The sequence below is a fragment of the Archocentrus centrarchus genome, chromosome 11, assembly GCF_007364275.1.
Source record: "Archocentrus centrarchus isolate MPI-CPG fArcCen1 chromosome 11, fArcCen1, whole genome shotgun sequence".
Lineage (NCBI taxonomy): Eukaryota > Metazoa > Chordata > Actinopteri > Cichliformes > Cichlidae > Archocentrus > Archocentrus centrarchus.
In genome coordinates, this window is record NC_044356.1 from 12,583,830 (window position 1) to 12,599,188 (window position 15,359).

General features: G+C 42.6%; 1 protein-coding gene across 1 annotated transcript in view; it reads right to left on the reverse strand.

Annotated features, from left to right (window-relative positions):
• The window catches only part of rbms3 (RNA binding motif, single stranded interacting protein), a 211,351-nt gene that overhangs the window by 77,912 nt on the left and 118,080 nt on the right, over nt 1-15,359 (reverse strand). The window contains exons 5-6 of the mRNA XM_030741526.1: nt 8,890-9,047; nt 1,197-1,276 (exon numbers count right to left, since the gene is read on the reverse strand). Of these exons, the coding sequence (XP_030597386.1) occupies nt 1,197-1,276; nt 8,890-9,047 (238 nt within the window). The remainder of the gene's footprint in view (nt 1-1,196; nt 1,277-8,889; nt 9,048-15,359) is intronic.

The window sequence follows — 15,359 nt, forward strand, 5'->3', positions numbered from 1 at the left end:
TTCCACAGAAGGATTTCCTCGATCAGGGCGGTAAATCTCCATGCTTGGCACAAGCCTGAACAATCCATTAACAATAATAAAGCCTGAGCGGCGGGGAGATAGACCCTTAAAGGGGAAGGTCAGCCTGATATTACAGCTTTAAAGGTTTCCTATTACGGCTCAACTTCAATATAACCACTCACCTTGCCTTTAATGGCTGCTGGCTATGCAGTGACTGAGCACATACGGAGATTCTAAATCCAGTCTTTCTGAGATATTACTGGATAGAGGAGAGCGATTTATGGGTCTGTTTCTATGCTGCTGGTCGGAGGTGTGAGTGTTAATATAACTGCCACAGCGGTGAAGGAGATCTCCTCAGGTATCACCCCCATCTGGCCCTCATGCCCAGCTGGGATACACAGGAGAATCTGCTGCAGCACCTGGCCCCAAAATGCTTAAGCAGCATTCTTCTTCATCCTGGCCTTTCCCTCTGTCACTTTCTTTTTTCATATCTTTACTCCCTTCGAGCTCACTTTTCTTCCACTGCCACCTCTTGATACTTTTACTCCCCCTGGAGACTTGCTCCTTTTCCAATGCCTTGCCTGCTTACTTTGTGGAACTGTGATGCCTCTTTCAGTGCTGATACATGGCGAGGTACAATCTTGTCTCTACATCTGTCTCCATTTTGTGCTGTTCTTTCTTTCACCCATGTTTCCCTGCCTGCTTTCTCCTTGGCCACTGTCTAGGGTGACTGCAGAAAAGCGAGAGATAGGAAGGAGAGAGGACACTGCAACAGAGAGCAGGAGCAGAAGAGGAACGAGGGGAGAGTGCAAGCTCTTAAGTAGATTGCAAAGAACAGCACAGAGGCATGAGTGTGAATATTAAGAGGGTTTTCTCCTGCCCGAGAAGTTCCAGCCTGCAGCACGAGCACCACCAGGGAGGGAGAGAGAGATGGTGACAGAGTGAGAAAGAGAGCGAGCGAGTGAGGAAGCGACCTATAGAACCATCAGCTATTGAGCCAGAACCATGACAGTTAGCTTCAGATGTCAGAAACAGCAGTGTACACAATCTATCAAGCTGTCTAGCAGATCTGAGATGAGAAATTACCATAATTGAATTAGAAAGGTAGTTCCTTACTGCAAAAAGGTGGCTTTTCCAAAAAAGAAAGGAAAGGGGGTGATGTGAGAGTAATGCAAAAGAAAGGAGGTGAGACTCACCTGGAATGCCTGGTGGGGTTTTCAGGTATTTTCCATTGAAGTGCTGTATCACCACTTCACATTTCTCTGTGGACTCCATCCTGCAACAAAAAGTGATATTTATGGTTTCATTTACCAATCTGTTTGTGGCAGAAGCTTCAAATTATAACTCTGGAGCCATTAGAAGTCCTTTTATTTGTCCTCTATGCTAAATTCATACAAAGTGTGGGAGATGTACTCGTTTGCCTTTTGATAAAATGAACATTTCTTTATTTTGGAAAACAATGAAAACTGAACTGCTAATAGACAACAAAATGAGAAATGCAACATTTGTAAACCAAAATACACAGATGAAGTATAACAGCATGACCCGCATTTGCTGCCAAAACAGCTTTGAACCGTCAAGGCATGGACTCCACTAGACCCCTGAAGGTGTGCTGTGGTATCTGGCACCGAGATGTTAGCAACAGCTCCTTTAAGTCCTGCGAGTTGCGAGGTGGAGCCTCCATGGATCGGACTTGTTTGTCCATTTCATCCCACAGATGCTCGATTGGATTTAGATCTAGGGAATCTGGAGGCCAAGCCAACGCCTCAGACTCATTGTTGTGCTCCTCAAACAATTCCTGAACCATTTTTGCACTGTGGCAGGGTGAAGTCCACAGCCATCAGGGAATACTGTTTCCATGAAAGGGTGTCTTGCAACAATGCTTAGGTAGGTGGTACGTGTTAAACTAACATCCACACGGATGGTAGGATCCAAGGTTTTCGCAGCAGAAAAGTGCCCAATGCATCACAATGCCTCCGCTGGCTTACCTTCTTCCCATAGTGCATCCTGGTGCTGGGATGCACTTCCCCAGGTAAGCGATGCACATACACCCGGTCATCCACGCAATGCAAAAGAAAACATGATTCATCAGATGAGGCCATGTTCTTCCATCGCTGCATGGTCCAGTTCTGACGCTCACGTGCCCATTGTTGGCACTTAGAGTGGCAGACATGGGCACCCTGACTGGTCTGCAGCTATGCAGCCCTATATGCAACAAACTCCAATGCACTGTGTATTCTGATGTCTTTCTATCAGAACACGCATTAACCTTTTCAGCGATTTGAGCTAAAGTAGCTCATCTTTTGGATCTTTTGGGTCAACTTCGGCCACCCATGACCCTGTTGCTTGTTCCCCACTGTTCCTTCATTCCTTGGACCACTTTTGATAGACACTGACCACTGCAGACTGGGAACACCCCACAAGAGCTGCACTTTTGGAAATGCTTGGACCCAGTCATCTAGCCATCATAATTTGGCCCTTGTCAAACTCACTCAAATCCTTATGCCTGCCCATTTTTCCTGTTTCTAACACATCAACTTTGAGTACAAAATGTTCACTTCCTCCTGAATGTATCCCACCCACTAACAGGCGCCACGATGAAGAGATAATCAGTGTTATTCACTTCACCTGTCAATGGCCTGATCAGTGTGTATCAAACTGAGTGTCAGCCAACAGAGAGCAGTACTGCAGGTGTTTATCTTTTTTTTTTTTAAGACAACTCAAAATTATTTCCATTTTGACTGTAACCTCTGACACAGAGGATAAAAGGGTAAATACTGTCACTGATGACACATTTACAGCCACAAAGCATCACCCACTAAACTGTCTTGTTGGCTGTGTAGCATCAGTCTGTTCATACTAATAGTCCAGTGAGAGTATCCAGAGCCTATCTGCTGTGGTTACATGAGTCAGAGGTTCATAATGAAATTCAAGGCTTTCAGGGAAAGAGCTGTTACGTGGCCCTTCTCTGTGCATAACAGAAAAGACAAAGGATAGAAATACATATAGACTAGGTGAAAGGGGTGAAAGATGAGGTGAGTGCGAGAAGGTAGAAATTACATGCTTATAAAAGGCAAGTCTGAATTCCAGAGTGAAGACGAGAGAGAATACAGGAAGTCAGCTGCCTTGTCTCCACTTTCCCAGCCAAAGGATCAAAGAGTACATACAGGCCAAGCAGCTGACCAGCAGGGGGGCTCTGATCTTTCACATTACAAGCCTACAGACACTAATGTCATACATGTATAACATCAAAACGCATACATTTCAAATGCATTTGAATGCACAACCAACATGTTTGTTGACATTCACACACACTCCCTTATCCTTTTAGTGTTCTGCAACAATATACAGAAACTGGAGGTGAGAATTGAGCAACTTAAGCTCCAAATATTTAAGATATATAGGACACACAACAAGTGTACACAAATGCACACACATATTTTCTATTCAGTTTTGCATCTTGGAAAAACTCATCTGAATTCTTGCTGAGTGTTTGTGTGTAAATGTGACTGATTATTGGCTGAGTGCACTGACTTCACGGATTCTAGACTAGTTGCCTCGCAGTGACAACTACAGGGAGTTATTGCCCTAGGCCATTAAATTTTTCTAGTAGAACACCAGTAAATTAAAACAATTTGTACTCTCATTTTGGCATATTAAAAAAGAATGATCTTGTGCTTGAGAGCAAGGCTACCCATCTTGCCTCTGTTTCCAGACTTTCTGCAAAGCTAAGCTCTTTAGAGACCTTCTTCAGACTTGCTGCTGACAATATTGGGAATCAAAAGTGTGTGTGGTCACACCAGAAGGCTGTCATGTGCAAATCTTCAGGCAGTCTATCTAGGGAGACATTCACTGTGTTGCATTTAGTGTTACAAATCAAACGTGTTGACACCCAAGAACAAAAGTTAGAAAGAAAATTACAATGGCTGTCTCCTCTTTCACCTCCACACAGCCGGCCATTCATGGCATGAGGTGGGCGTGAACGTTGGCTCGCTGCTTTTGGAAAGTTACAGTAAACGATCAACACACACACACCCTCTATCTGACACTGAAAAGGTGTGAGGGACAGAGGGTCTCTGATGCTACTTTACCATCCAACAGTCTGTACAGAAAGACCATAAATCTAAATCCTACATGAATTTCTCCTAGATGTAGCTTAATATTTAATGGACACATATGATGATATTATCAGTCTTCTCATCTCATCTTAGCCGATGTAAAAGCAAATAAGTGCATTTCCCAAAACATCACAGTATTCCTTTAACTTACAGCTTAACTGGCTGGGCTGCAGGAATTTTAAAACACCTACCACATTACAACCTATATCAGTAAAACACTAGAATTTTATTTTTCAACCCACAAAGGATTTCTATGAAAAATTCAACTGTGTTAAGTCGCAGCAACGTATTAAAAAGCAAATATCCTGTTGCACGAATTCGCACAATCTGTGTTGTGCACATATTGCAGATTCCCTTATAGACACAAAGGAGACATATTAAAATGAGACAGTTTTTAAATGCGGGCTTGACTGAATGCCATGCCTTTATGGTAATATGCTCTTGGAATGTGCAGAATTCATTGCCTTCCAGATTTTCATGCTTTATTCTCTCTCACCTAAAATACTCATATCATCCTGTCAGCCTCCTCCTTCTCTGTCCTCTGTCTCCCATCCTTCTGCTATCGCTACCGTCATCTTTCTTTCTTTCTTTTTTTTTTTTTTTTTTAACCATAGCTTCTTTATCGCTCTCTTCATCTCATCCATCTTACTCCCAGCCCGTCTACACCTTTTCTTTTTGACGTCTCTCTCATTCTTCCCCGTCTTTCAACCTTGGTTATTTCCTCCATCTTTCACCGTTATCCTTCCCCTCTCCTGGCCCATCTCTCTCACTCTCTGTGCCCTCCTTTCCTTCCCACTGTGTCCATCCTTTTCTTTCAACATTATGCCCTATCCACATCAAAATCGTTCTCCCCTTTTCTCCTCCCTACTCCTCTTTTTAGAATGTATAATCTTTCACACTTCCTGGCATCATAAATCTCTCACTGACCCTGTATCCTCCCTTTCCTCAGCTCTCACTCTTTTCTCTCTGCTCCACATGCGTTTGTGAAGACTGATATCAACCAGCCAGTGCGACTCAGCTCATTACAAATCACAAAATTACAAAACTGGTTTCTACAACTAGAAACTAGCTCAGTATATAACATCCAGAGAGACATAGGTATTTTTTTTAAAGGTTTCACATTTGATTTAATTTTTAATACATTATAAGCAGTATATTTTCATTTAACAAATGAAAAACAAAAAGACAAAGTTTGAAATGTTTCAGTACAGCAGTAGCTAGCTGCTTAAGAAATCCTTGTTTTGCATCATGATTTATTTAACTGCTTATATGCTACAGAAATGTTTAATACAGGTGTAACACCAGAAGGCTTAAGTGAATGTACAGGGAACTGCATGTCCTGTGTATTTACGTTTACCACACACACTGACAAAACGCTCCTAATCCACGTCAAACCCTGAATCTCAGCACAGTCCTGCGAACACGGCAATTACTGCCTCATAATGCTCTCACTTTAGGAGGCATGGACACGGAGAGGATCTGCCTGAAGCACAGCTAACCTCTTTATCGCTCTTACTCTCTTTCGTTCAAGCTTAACAACCTTGTAGTGCTTATGAAATAATGACTTTTGTGGTGTGGACTCCATTATCAAAGCAAAAGCTGTCTTGAGGTTATTTGTTGGGATGCTTTTGTTGTCCGTTTTAAAAGAGGCAGGCTTACAATAGCAGCTGAATGCATGCCCCTTCCCCGCAGTTTATTTAGTGATTCTCCGACTGAATGTCGGAGCAAAGCTTTCCTGTACACAAACCCACGAAGCTATTCATTGTTCCTTCTCAGTAACATCTTTCCTTCTCTCTCTCCAGCAATACAGCAGGGAGGTGAATGAAATAGATGTAGGTAGACATGAAGTAGATACGGCAGACGGGCTGTTAGACAGTCACAAGGAGGCAAACCAGTCGGACTCACTGTCTGCTGGTCAGTCAGGCTTTAGGGATAACCAGTCAGTCAGAGAGTCAGCCAGGTAAACGGTGAAGCCGGCTGGATTTTCTGTGTGTGCTCCTGGTTAATGGCATCAGGTGCTGCTGTCTGCAATGATTAGTGCTGGGGCTGGAGTAATGGGCTCTGATAACAGTAATGGATCGGCCCACAAACACTTAGCTCAGTTTACTCTCTCTAATGCCCCACACAGCCCAGCCCTCAGCAGCTGTCTGTATGTCTGTCGACATAGCTAATGGGAGTTCTCCAATTCATAAAAAAACATTGAATTGTGTTTGTGTTTTTCTTTTTTTTTTTTTTTTGCTTTGGTTGGATCGTTTTTTGACCTTTTCCACTGACCTGTACTCCCTTGATTGATCATGTGCCAGCGCTCACTGGTTGAACTTTCAATTCATCTTAGTATTTCTCAGTCTTCTAAAGTCTGCTCATCTCCTTCTCTATTCTTGCATCTTCTCTTTCTTTGTACATTAACCTCTACAATTAGTTCTTTTTTTTGCCTGATCATTGCTTCACACATGTCTCACGCTCTCACTCTCCCTTTTCATCATGTCTCTTCCTCCTCCCACTGAGGGCTTCTTGAACAGGTGGCCTGTGGCAGGTTGTTGCTGTGCTCTGCTTGTTGGTCTGCAGGAGGCTGCCTACCTGATTCTCTGTGTGAGAGCCTGCTTTTTAGGGCATGTTTCTGTATGTGCACGCGAGCAGGCACGCGTGCATATTCACAAGTGTGTATGCCTGTGTAAAGGTCTAACTCTGCAGATGCCCATATTGGTACACAAGTGTGTGTTTTTGTGTGCTTGTGCCAGTCTGTCCTGCTGTAACCCCTGGTAATAGAGCAGGGAATAGGAGAGGAGTTCAGCCAGAGCAGGTGATTAAGAAAAATCCCTGCAAGATGGTGGTTCTGTGGCCGTCATTGGCCTCCTCTGGGTAAACAGGGAAGGAATGTGTGGAGAGGAATGAGAGCCTGGTGGCTGCTGTCGAGGACAAGGACAGAACGGTTTATGACTTTGGGGGATTAACAAGCTGAAGTGGAAACTTTTCTAAGTAGAAAAAGAAACAAACTGTTCAGTGATTCAGACTTTGTTTTGGAAAAATAGCAGCAGCAACTATACTGCAATAAACAGATTGCTGGTATCTTAATTTTTGTGAATGCCCAGATGAAAACATCCATTAACAGAGATGTGCTCAGACACACATAGGCAGACGTATGGTCAAACAGGCTTCACGGAACAATCAAATCATCTTTTAAAGTTTTCACTGTTTAAGGTAAAAAGCACGTTTGGGGTGGCTGTGGCTCAGGAGCTAGAGCAGGTCATTGACTAATCAGAAGGATGGTAGTTTGATCCCTGGCTCCTTCAACCTGCATGTCGAAGTACACTATATAAAGTATTCACTCACCCATCCAAATCATTGAATTCAGATGATCCGATCACTTCCATGGCCACATGTGTATAAAACCAAGCACCTAGGCATGCAGACTGCTTCTACAAATATTTATGAAAGGATGGGTCGCTCTCAGGAGCTCAGTGAATTCCAGCGTGGTACCTTGATAGGATGCCACCTGCACCACAAGTCTAGTCATGAAATTTCCCCGCAGCTAAATATTCCACAGTTAACTGTTAGTGGTATTAAAACAAAATGGAAGTGATTGGGAATGACAGCAGGTCAGCCACAAAGTGGTAGGCCACAGAGTGGATGGATGAGCCAGTTTGGTGTGGAAGAACTTGACCGCCCTACACAGAGTCCTGACCTCAACCCAACAGAACACCTTTGGAATGAATTAATGCGGAGACTGTGAGCCAGGCCTTCACGTCCAACATCAGTGTCTGACCTCACAAATGTGCTTCTGGGATAATGGTCAAAAATTCCCATAAATACTCCTAAACCTTGTGGAAAGCCTTCCCTGAAGAGTTGAAGCTGTTAGCTGCAAAGGGTGGGCCGGCGCTATTGGACCGGTGTGTGTGTGTGTGTGTGTGTGTGTGTGTGTGTGTGTGTGTGTGTGTGTGTGTGTGTGTCCTAACATTAATTAGGACTAATGGCCACACTGCCACCTAACTGTGACAATGGCTAAAAGCAGAAATTCTCAGCCCGGCATGACGGTACCTCAGCAAGGCACAGTGCCTGACATTATATTAAACCCCATGGATTAAGAATGGGATGTCACTCAAGTTCATGTGCGTGTGAAAGCAGAGGAGCAAATACTTTTGGCGGTATAGCGCATACAGTATCTTGAACAAACTGAATCTCGAGTTTGCCCTGATTCATGTGTGAATGTTAAGTGATTAGACATGGGAAAACAACCAAGAATGTGCATGTATGTGTGTGAAAATGGATAAGAAAGCTCTTTGAGTGCTCAAATTGAGCAGAAAAGCACTATATAAGTACCAGTCCATATTTGCAGTCAGTGAGCGTACAAGTGTGTGCCTGAATGCCAGTAAACAATTTTACAAATTTTAGTGTCAAATCCAGACGTGAGTCATTTCAGGGCACGTCTTAACTAGGACATGTGAGCAGTGTGTAACAAGCCTAGTTAAATTTACTCATCACAAGGAATACTCCTTAACCTATGACAACAGTTGTATAGTGTCTTCTATGGCTCAGGAGGGAGCTTTGTAAAATTTAAAAAAATAACCCTGATCACTATGTGCCAGCAGGCTTATCTCGACTTACTCTTGAGACTTAGCATTTTTTAAATAAAGCCTATTACAAAGTCGAGGGATGGAGTATAAAGAGAGACGCTTCAGAGTTGTATTACAGAAATGATCTGGTTGTTAGTGCTTGGCATACCATTTGTATGGACTAAAAGACATCTTATGCTTGTTTCATGAAAACTGTTTACCTCGCAAAGCCGACTCCTCTGCTGACCCCATTGGCATCCCTCAGTATCCTTGTGGAGATGACGTGACCCAGAGGCTTCAGCATATTCTCCAGCTCCTGTTCATCCATAGACACTGGCAGGTTGGAGATGTACAGGTTGGTGGGGTCCTGCTCTTGTTGCTGCAGTGCCAGCATTTTGAAGAGTGAAGAGGAGGGAGATAGAAGGCAGATTGGATAGAAGGCAAAGAAAAGAAAGGAAAAGCGAAGATGGTATGAGAAATAATGCATCATCATCAATTGTAGAAAATATGAAATAATACATCAGCTTTGTGTCATGTGGAATCATGCAACATGTTGCAACACTGCTAACTGAGCAGCCAAACCCCGGCTAAGCTCACATGACATCTGGCCTTACTTATACTCTCATATTCTGCTCAAATGCAATAAGGAAACATCAATAATTTAGCATATCCTCTGCTTCTGAGCATGTGTGTAAGTGAACAAATGAGTTTATCCGCTATATTATGACAGTGCAAGTCTGTGTTAACATGCAGCATGCTTGACATATTTACAATAGCTTGTATGGCATCTTCTGGGTGTTTCTTTTTAATGGTCAGGTGTTTTCAGTGTCAAGCCCAGGGAGTACTGCGAGCTAGGTACGGCAGCACAGCTGGTGGTGGGCTGAGCCTGAGGTAACAGAGAGCCAGCTGAGCTCTACAGTAGAACAGCTGGAAACAGCCCCACCAATCAATCAGTCACTGGGCCAGGCAGTCGCAACATAAGCCACCAAACTATGTGTCTATCTATAGTTCAGTTCCACCAGTCAGTCGGTCTTTAAATTAAGCATTAAGCTACATTACTCAGTCCTTATTTCTAATCATTTATGCTATAGGCACATTAGCATATACCTTTACAAATGAACTGAATAATATTCAATCCATCTTTCCACCATGCAGGTAGCGAGGGTCCAATCTAATCGGGCAACCAGCCAGGTCTGATCTGTTTCAGACTTGCGTCTTTCAACCTTTCATCCAACAGGAATCTGGGACCATCATGAGTTAAATCTCTCAAGAGCAATAATACACAGAGGCAAGATAACGAGAGAATGTGCACTGAAACATTTTAATGAGATATAATAAGATCTACATCATTGAAGGTAAGAAGGTAAAAGTGTGTAAAATGTAGAAACTATATCTGCTAATTTAAAGGGTTATAGCAAACTGAAAAACAAACCCTAAAACATGACAGATATGCATCTTTTGTAATTTTTTTTAAACCGATATTGAAATCCTGCCCTCGTACGCTTCATTTTAAATGTGCATATGTGATACAATAAATTATAAATTAATTTCCTTCTGATTTGTAAGAGCAGCCTCCCTTGTCAGGTTAGATCAATAATGTGAGCAGTGGAGGAGCTTTAAGCATCATGTAAAAAGGCAATAACCTATGTCATGATCTACAATCAAATAATAAGGAAGGCGGCTGAATCTGCTTGGAATAACAACAGCAATTTTCCGAGACATGCGTCCATGAAAATTTATGAAATGAAATCAATATTTTCAGGGGCGGACAAGTTGGATCTGCCAAGTTTGGTCTCATAGACTTTAAAAACTGGCAAAAAGACAAGAGAAGAAGAAAACTAAGAGCAAATGGCTTATTGATATTAACTAAAAGAAAACGATGACAATCTGCACTAAAATTTAGTCTAAAAAGAGCTGACTTAGCCTTAAAAAAAAAGTGAATTCTCAGTAATATATTTCATACGCACATGCAGTACTGTAAACAGCAACTTCAGCACAGAAGTCTGTCATCTTCTCAGTTGGGGGTTGTGAAGTTACTTCACTTGCAGGATGCGTAAACACTGTCTCTGAGAGTCTTCACAGACTCTACAAGCAACACTGTCCCACTTTGTACTGTTTTGCTTTCTGATGATGATGGAGGAAGAGGTTAAGGAGGAGGAGAGGAAGTGCCTCCATCAGTGTCTTGCCTCTATCTCTCCATCTGTCAGTGGAGAGGACTGGTCCCTCCCCTGATTAATTAGCTGTCTTATCTGACAGGACATGTTTGATCTGATGAAAACCTCTGGGAGAAAGCCAGTGCTCAAGACCACAGCTTTTTCTCCTTTAACCAGGAACTCAATTACCTAACTAAACTCCTCCTCCTCATTCTACAAGTGTGTCACATTTGGGTGCTTTAGAGTATGTGAGAAAAAGCTCACAAGAGTTTGTATAACACAGGATTTGGCAGTGAATGGGGCTTAATTAAATCGGTCTGTAAAAATCTACTGTACACGTGTCACTCTCTTGCTAAGTCCCTTCACTGTGTGTAGCCTTGCAGCTGCGCTTTCCTTTGAATTTCATTGGTTGTGTGAGCTGATGTTTTTCAGGATTATGTCAAATAGGCTTCGTATGCCAATGCAGAAAGGTCTGGATCAAAGAGTTAACTGACTGACTCACTCATTGAGCTAAGCCAATGATAAGACAGTTTTGTGTGTGCACAATTGAATGAAAGCACTTTCTCCAAAAAGCACGAGACAGCACATGCGGTGAAGGAGTGAGGACAGAATGTGAAGCGGTAATTTGTGTGCGTGGGCTAATAGTAGAGGGCTCCGTTTGCAGGGGGGATTATCGCGGGGGAGGCCTCGTCTACGCACGGCCGCCTTGCTAAGTTTTCTCTTTGATGACGTTCCGCACCACAAAGCCCTAAATACCCAGATGAGAAGGTTATGGAGAGGAGTGGAAACTGGAGTATTTTGACGGGAGGTGAGATGGGCTGGCCCATTCCTCAAGGAGATTTAATTTCCTTTAATGTCAGCCTTTGCACACGCTTCGCCGTCACGCTATAAATGAAACGGTAATTGAGGTGTGTGCGCTTGTGTGTACCTGTGTATAGCCGATCTCAGAGTAATTATGCGTGTTTGTTCCATTTAATACAGAGTAGATACTGTACACTAGCGTATGCATGTATATATCTTTTGGGTTTGAGTGTGTTTCAAGTCATGTAAGCGAGCCCGCTTCTTGTGTGTGTAATGGTTGAATGTGTCCCTCTCACCATTGACCAGCATTGTGGAAGGTTAATGGAAAGGCTCCAGGCTGCACTGGGGCTTTGATGAGCATAATTCCTTCACCTTGCCACCAGGAGGACAGGACGAATCCAACTGTGTGTGTGTGACAGAAGGGGGTATGGCGGGGGGGATGTGGTGGTGGTGGTGGGGGTACGACGTGTCATTTCCTGCTGACGGATGGGCCCCTCGCTAGAGCTGACAGCCCTGTAGCAGTTATTTCATTTCGACACCCTGCTCTGTTTACCTCACTGTAATTTCTGAGAACATTACCATGCTACAGGGAAGGGAGCGTATTAGACAGGAAAAGAAAAGAAGGCGAGGATCTGGGTTAAACAGAAAATAGGAGTTGCAGATCACGTGCAAAAGGTTAAGGAATGAAAGGGTACGGAAAGCTGATGAGAGAGATGGAGGCAGCTGACATGACAGGCAGATATAGCACATTAAAGGAAGCCCTTGTTGCCTTTTGACAACGCTGGAGGGAGAAGAAACGTCGGGCGTTAGAAGTCTCTCGTTGTGCCTATAGGGCTCTCAGGGCTGTATCCATTTAACTGTTAAAATTTAGAATGATAGATATGTGACTTGACTAGAGGCACTGCATCTAATGCCATGTTGAGACTGGGAGTTGCCCTCAAACTCTTGCCAACAATTCTCTTCTCTCCGTGATTCACCCAGCACCCACAACTTTTCATTCCAAGATTCTTTTTCCTTTAATCATTTTACTAACCTTCCTCTTTTTCTCTTTAAGCACTCATAGTTTCCCAACTTTGTATATCAAGCCTTCTTTGCTCATCCATCCTTCCTTCTATGGCAACTCTCTTCCTCTATCCATTCTCCTTGCTCAAGAGTAAAGAGCTCTATGTATAATTGGTACTATAGGGTTTTTTGGATGCTCCTCTGAGCTTGGATACACACTCTACAAGCATGTGTGTGCTTGGGTATAAGTGAGTATAAGGCTGTCAATCCTTGGTATAACAACACACAATTCTCTTCCCTCAGGTATGCCACTCTGGCTTGTTGTGTGACTAACCAGCAGCCTGAAGGAGCACAATTAAAGCCATAGACAATGGTTTATGTGTTGACTGGTTGGAGAAAACTGCAAGGAAGCAGCAGTTGCTGTGTTTCTGCTGTTGCGAGGATGTGTGGTTGACAAGTTTGCAGATGCCAGAGGGAGTGTTCCTGTTCTCTTGTATATAGGTTGAGGCTCTGTACTCAGATCTTGCTGTGGGAGCCTGAGTCTGCAGAATGCATTCAAAAGACAAGCTGGCCAACCAAGTAGAAGGAAGGAACAGAATGGGGAGTTAGAGAGAGAGAAGAAGCCTATGAGCACATCAACTCACTTCAAAAGACCGAGTTTAATTTGTAAAGAGCTGGAGAATTCAGAGACAAAACGGCAGCTACACTACAAAGGACCTATCATTCTGTCAGCTGGCTAGTCAGCTGGTCAGACAACAGCAGGCAAAGTCAGCTGGGCAGCTTGCTGCACTTTGATGAGTGCTTCCCAACATTGCCTGTTTCTACTCTCAAGTGGATGGTTTGGATCATTTTACTTTCCATTTTGTAGAGGCTGTTGTCAGATGCTTCCTCAATACTCTGCCATTCTGTCTGTTATGGAGACCCTCTGTGACACTGGACTTCAAACCGGGTCCACATCCAAGACTTTATATCCCTATCGTGGTCTTTCACTGTCTCTGCTGCAGCCATTTAAAGCGCACGTAGCTGTTAGTAGAGCTGCAAGTGTACAGGTTTCAGCCGGCCTCTGATGTGAGAATTAGATTTCTTTTTTTTTGCCCATCAAACAAATACCAGCTTATTTATCTAAGCTGCACTGAACATTTTTTAGCACATCAAAAAATGTCAGGTTCAAAGTTTGGCCTCTACTATGGCTACATGCATTTATCAAAGTCTGATTGGATAGACAGATGGTGAAACTTTGCAGGCAGGAAGTGTCTCTCTCGATCTGATACGCATCGTTACAAACAAGCTGACATATGCAAACACACCTTACAATCCAACATATGCATAAATGCCTCCAACGTAGACATGCTTAATCACAGAACAGCATGTTATAGTGTGTGTGTGGGGGGGGAGACAAGAGCAAAAGCTGGTAATGTGTGAGGTCCTTCAGCTGCTCACTGAAGGACTGATGAAATCCATATTTCTGATTCAAACCTTCTGTTGGAAACAAAGGGCTATTAGGCAAAGGAGTTGTGCCATCACCCACGGCAGCCTATGGAATCCAATTACCAAATTATGTCTGAACAAACAGCCCAAAACACCTGTCACTTAAATATGGCTTTAATAGTGCTGCAGCAAATAGGTACTGGCAGAGGTTTAAGCTAAAGACTGCCAGCACAGTATGCAAGCATATAGTTGCCAGTGCTTAAGCAGCTGTATTAAAACTACTTTATTATTTCTGTTATTGATAACATCTTTCTTCTAATTCAAAACCGAATCGGCTTAGTGGGCAGCACTGCTACAGTATAATCACTTTGGCATGTACACCTGTAGGCTTGATTGTGATTAAGAAAGCAACAAAAACAAAACAGAAACAACAAAAACAACACCAATCTCCTTGTTTAACACTGCATATAATGAAGGTACACCTACCCACGCACCAAGTCCTTACTTTTTTAAGTATATGTCATACTGTAATGTCCTTGTGTTTTTGTTGTTGTTTTGAAATACTTGAAAAATACTTGTTATCGGAAGTAAAAGAAAAAAAAATAGTAAAACTAAAAAGATCAACAAGACAGCGTTCACGATTGTGTTAAAATGTTATTAGATTATTTCTAAACCTTTAGTGCAGTGATATTAAAATCAGAGCAGATTTAAATCAGATTCCTGTATGCAACTATATTCAAGATTATATGAGCAGATGTAATAATTAGAAGAACATCAGCAACTCATTAGTAACATCATCATCTGCATTTCATTGCACACAAGATGATGTTGTTTATAATCTAGAGATACATCGACTTGCGTCAACTCTTTCTAGTGTGTTGGAGGCATTTAAGTGTGAGTGGGAGGAGAAGCAGGAGCCGGCACTGCAAATTTTGTGATGAAACTAGAAATGTACCAATTGAGTTTTTTTTTTTTTTTTTTCCCTCTGGATACTGATCTCAACTTTGTGCGACTGCTCGAACTTTCGATGTATTTGCTTCCAGTAATGTCTTTTCTACATTTTAAATTCTTTATACCTCACTGCACTAAACCCACTGGATTAAGTTTAAATGTGGGCCAACATACAATACTGCGCTAAAGCCTCGAGTCTCTTTGTTTTGCCAGGAAAATGGGAAATAAGTACAGTGATTTACTGAAACGTGCAAACATACATGAAAATATATAATATATAAGACAAAAAAAAAATTCTCTTTTTCTTGTAATTTCTTTAAGTAGTCTTCAGGAATAGTTCTCCAGGCTTCTTGAAG